General features: G+C 55.3%; 1 protein-coding gene across 1 annotated transcript in view; it reads left to right on the top strand.

Moving 5' to 3' along the window:
* Positions 1-274: 274 nt before the first annotated feature.
* LHX4 (LIM homeobox 4) overlaps positions 275-5,153 on the top strand; it is a 7,184-nt gene continuing 2,305 nt past the window's right edge. Inside the window, exons 1-3 of the mRNA XM_026854013.1 lie at positions 275-1,359; positions 4,567-4,769; positions 4,977-5,146. Coding sequence (XP_026709814.1) covers positions 1,295-1,359; positions 4,567-4,769; positions 4,977-5,146 — 438 coding nt within the window. The 5' untranslated portion in view covers positions 275-1,294. The remainder of the gene's footprint in view (positions 1,360-4,566; positions 4,770-4,976; positions 5,147-5,153) is intronic.

Here is a 5,153-nt window from a genome sequence, read left to right as displayed (position 1 = left end):
CTCCACCCCCCCACCCCTGCTATTTACTGTCAGCCGCTCTCCAGCAGAAGAGGGAGGCAGCCCTTATGCATAAACATCTCTTCTGCTCTTACACTCCAGCTACGGGCATGGTGGGGTTTTTTTCCCCTTAAAATCAATCTTCTTTCATGTGTGTGTGTCAGCATGATGTGCCTGGCTTTTACCGGGCAATCTTCTCCTGCAGACTTGTACAGCACCTCCCGTTTATTCTGAACTATGAGCAGATAGAGAGATAAACATCCAGCTCTCCAGATCTGTAGAAGCTGTCCATCTATAGGCAGATATTGTATAGGAGTCTGGATGGCTGGGTATACATCTTGCCTTGGGAAAAGCCCTCCTTCTCCAAGAACCCTCTCATAGCATGGGTGCTGTAGGGGGGCACTGGATGGGGCTGGACCTGCCACCACTGCTCTCCAGCTCATCGCTGCTCACTGCAGTGTGGCTCCTCTTCAGCCCCCCTTTCCCAGCCATTTCCAGCGTCAGGGCTCTGTCACACCCGGGCTGGATGGCAGCAAGCGGGTGGAAATGGGTGCTCTTCCCATCACATGAAAACCGGGGGCATGGGGACCAAATGAGTGTTAGACTGTGAGGGGATGCAAAGTGGCCGGAACAGGTGGCTCGTGGTCCTCAGGGTGCAGCAGCAGCGGTGGTGAAGAGATATTTGCCCGTGTTGAAAAAGCCTCTGTGGGTGGGGTGGAGGCGGTTGCTGTCCTGCACACCCAGATCACAACGGGGACCCTGTGGGTGAACCCCTGAGCCACCCCAGAAGCCTGGCCCTTGGGGGATGGGGTAGCCACGGGGAGACATGAGCCGTGTCAGGGGCTGCAGGATGCTGTCCTGGAGGGAGCAAGGGGCAGGCAGGGAGCATGGCCTGAAAAATAGGGTGCAGAAGGGAAAATAGCGGGGTGTATGTGTGTGTGCGTGCGCACGCATGGCCCGGCTGTGGGTTTTGCTATCCCAGAGGGTTTTATTGAAGGTTTGCAAAGGAAGATGTGCAGGGACACTGGCAAGGCAAGGGGTGGCAGCTCATCACTCCGCAAAGCACCAGCATGAGCCACCGCGGGGCTTCGCTAGCCACACCGGCCAGGTGGGAGCACCGCAGGGGTGAGGGTGCTGCGGTGGCTGACACTGCTCTCCATCTCTCCTCTCTCTCTTCCCCTCCTGCCCAGAAATCCCCCAGTGCGCCGGCTGCAACCAGCACATCCTGGACAAGTTCATCCTCAAGGTGCTGGACCGGCACTGGCACAGCTCCTGCCTCAAGTGTGCCGACTGCCAGATGCAGCTGGCCGACCGCTGCTTCTCCCGGGCCGGCAGTGTCTACTGCAAGGAGGACTTTTTCAAGTGAGTACCACTCGGGGGCACAGCCCCACTGAAGGCGGAGTCTCCCCGCCTGCAAAGTAGCCACTGAACCTATTTTTAAGCGTGATTTCTCCGAAATCTTGATTTTGTTGTTGTTGTTGTGGAAATAAAGGAAACGTTGGTGCTTTACAGCTGCCACAGGCTGGATGCTGTTTGTTGGGTTGTAACCTCCTGAAATCCCCAAATCTCCCTGGTGCTCCTGTCTCTCCCCAGGGCTGGTTTTCAACCCCCGAGGGACGGGGACCCGGTCGGCAGCAGCCCCGGCTCCGCTCAGAGCTAGAGGGCAGGAGAAACCCACGCAACGCAGTGGCAGTGCTGCCTGCTCCTGCCCGAGCCTGGGCTTTGCTGATGCCGTTTACCTTCGTCTTTTTACCTTTTTTTTTTTTTTTTTTTTTTAAAAATCCTTTTTTTCTTTGCTCCTAGTAGCATGAAAACCTCATTTGATTTTGTGACAGCTGCCTCTGAGCTCTGAGATGATCCAGCCTCGGCGTCTCCCTGCTCCCACAGGACAGGACAACACTTTACCCATTAAAAATGGACTTTTCATCAGGGATGCTCTAGTCCCTGGCTGCTGGTGAAATATGGTCGTTTTCCCAAGGGATGTCAGAGTGTGTTGCACCAGGGCCAGGCACAGCTCTGCTGGCTGTGAATCGCCATGAAGTGGAGGGGTGCTGCTTTACACCTCCTGCAGGGAGGAGGGCTGGATCCTGGCCAGCGGGTGCCTTTTGCTGCCCAAGTGCAGGTGATGAGGCCTGGTTGAAAAGCAGCTGCTGCACCTCGGGGACTGGGATCACCTCCCTGTGCCATTGTCTCCTGCTCATCCCCAGCTGCACTGGTTCTCCCTATCACACCCTCAGCCTCTGGCTCACGGGCTAAACCAACCTATGGCAATTATGTCCCATGCTAATCCCGGGGCCAGACTTTCCCTGCCTGCCCATCCTGGGTCTCTCAGGCCTCCTACATGCCCACCCCCCAGCCATCAGGGACAAAGATGCAGCTTGAATTTCTCCTTCTCAGCTGGGGAGCGTGCGACGGTCAAAGCAGCCGCTACAGCCTGGGTAATAACACTTCACTTCTGATATTTTCCAGCCTATTAATCTCCAAGTCATTTAAATAGTTGCCCAAAAGGTGCAGGTAATCAATGTTAATTAGAGTTGAAAGATCAGCGACTTTCTTAGATGAGGTCCTGCCTGGATTATTTGGTGCCAATCAATAGCATCTCAGCATTCGCTCGGGCTCTCGCCTCACCTTTATTTCAACCGCTCATTGATTTTGGGATAGATAACCTGCAGAGGACGTGAGGATTTAAGGCCAACTTCAGAGACGGGTTTGCAACTCAGAAGCTGTTTCCAAAAAGACCAGATTTTTTGATTTTCATATTTTTTTCCTTCTCCCAAATCACAGCTCTTGGTCCCTGGCCTCAGGCAGCTCTGTCCTGCGTCTGGCCATCCCCAGGTGGTGGGGAAAAACCCTGAGATGCTGAGAGGGAAGGAGTGTAAAATGGCTTTAAGTGTTCTTTGAGGGGGGGTATGGATGGACAGAGGAGCAAGAGGTGCTGCAAAGCGTGCACCGGCTCAACCTTGGGCACAGAAAAGCATCATTTGTCTGTCTGTCCTATCGCTCCCTCCCTCCCTCCATCTCCCATCCCATCCCATCCCATCCCTCCCTCCCTCCCAGCTGACTCCGGGAGAGATGAAGTCTACCCAGCAGGTGTCAGAGGACTGGCCCTTTAGGCTACAAGCCCAGGAAACGAGACAAAACAGGTTTTCCCTCTTCACCTTCTGCTTCCAACAACCCTGTGGGCAGCTGCCGAAATCACACCAGTGCCACTCATACCCAGTGCCCACCGCCTGTCCCTGGGTGACACCAGTGTGGCTTGGGGACAGTCTTGGGGACTCAGCTTTGGTGGCTGTGCCTTGGATTTCTGAACGGTGTGAGGGCACAGGCAGCCATGGGGCTTGCAGAATGATTTTGCATGATCAGGGGATGTTCAGCCCTCGGGGGGGCAGTGGGAGGTGCCTGGGGTGCCTATGCACCCTGGACACCCCAGAATGCCACCATGCACCCCTGCAGCCTTGGGGCTGTGGGCCAAAGGGCTTGATTTTTTCCTGGGCTGTTTTCTTTGAAGCAAAGAGTGCTGTTCAAGGTGTAGGGAACAGTTCTGATGGCTTTGCTGCCTGGGCTGCTGCTGCAACTCCAGGATGGCTCCATGGGGTCCCAGTGCCCTGCTGATGGGGTGTTTATGGGTGCTGGGAGGGAGCAGGGGAGACCCAGCAGAGCATTTGTGGTGCTGGTGGGAGGCAGGAATCTGACCCATGTCAATCCCAAAGCCCACATGGCCGATGCTGAAAACACCAGTGGCAACGTCCACTTATTTTTTGACGTTCTTCTGTGCTGCCACCACCTCGTGCCCTTTATTTAATTTACAGTGGGTGTTATGTGGGTGTTAGCCTTCGTGTCTGTGTAGGGCAACCGCACCCTGCCACAGCCCGGGATACACACACACGGGTGCAGCAGAGAGCCTGCGGTCGGCAGGGGCTGCTGGGTGACTCACATACTCCTTGCACACTCCTGGTACGATCCTTGCATTCTTCTGCCACACTACTTTCTTGCAGGCACCATCCACACTTCCTGCACCATTCTTACATGTTCCTTGTGTGCTTCTTCCATGCTTTTGGCACCATTCTTGCACGCTCCTTCCACGTTTCCTGTCCCATTCTTGCATGCTGCTTCCACACTTCTCGCATGCTCCTTGCATGCTCCTTGCAGCCATGCTGTGAGCTTTCTTGGGCCTACGTCTACTCCAAGCCAGCACACCCAATGCAGCCGTCGGGCTGTCATTACAGTGTAAGAGCCCCATCATTCTGCATTAATCTGGGATTCATCATGCTAGCAGGGTGGTGTAATTAATTTATTTGGTATTAATGTGGGTGAAATATGTACTGTCCTTGCAGGGGAAATTCAGGCAGCCTATAAGCATTAGTTAAAAGAACCATTAAAATCAAACCTTCCTCAGCTCCATTAAGCTGGTCTTTCACACTGAAGAAGATAAACCCCTGCCGTGTGAAGTGTCATGCATAATTAGGTTGATCGCTGGTTTAAACTCTGCCCTGTCTCCTGGTCCCCACCCCATCTCAGGGCAAAGCCCACCTCACTGTGGGGCTCAGGATCTCCCACTTCTCCTTGCAGGCGTTTTGGGACCAAATGCACGGCATGCCAGCAGGGTATCCCCCCGACCCAGGTGGTCCGCAAAGCCCAGGATTTCGTCTACCACCTCCACTGCTTCGCCTGCATCATCTGCAGCCGGCAGCTGGCCACGGGCGACGAGTTCTACCTGATGGAGGACGGGCGGCTGGTCTGCAAGGAGGACTACGAGACTGCCAAGCAGAACGGTAGGCACCCCGAAAGGCCTGTGAGGCAGGGCCTCACACTGAAGCGTGGCTGTGGATCATGCCACTGGTATTGTACCTGTGGGAGGGCGTTGCTGAGGGCTCTGGGGCAGCTGGTTTTGGGGAGCTTTTCCCCAGTGGCATGCGCTGGCAATTCAGGGTTGCTCACGCTGATGTGGTTGGGGCTGGTATCGGCTCCTTCGCTTGCAGATGACTCCGAGGCGGGTGCTAAGCGGCCCCGGACCACCATCACGGCCAAGCAGCTGGAGACACTGAAGAACGCCTACAAAAACTCCCCCAAACCCGCCCGGCACGTGCGGGAGCAGCTCTCCTCTGAGACGGGGCTTGACATGAGGGTAGTGCAGGTGAGGCCATGGGCTGTCTCTT

Source organism: Athene cunicularia, assembly GCF_003259725.1.
Source record: "Athene cunicularia isolate RWA chromosome 8 unlocalized genomic scaffold, athCun1 chr8_part1, whole genome shotgun sequence".
Lineage (NCBI taxonomy): Eukaryota > Metazoa > Chordata > Aves > Strigiformes > Strigidae > Athene > Athene cunicularia.
The sequence above is the reverse complement of the archived record's forward strand: the minus strand, read 5'-3'. Positions and strand labels throughout refer to the sequence as shown.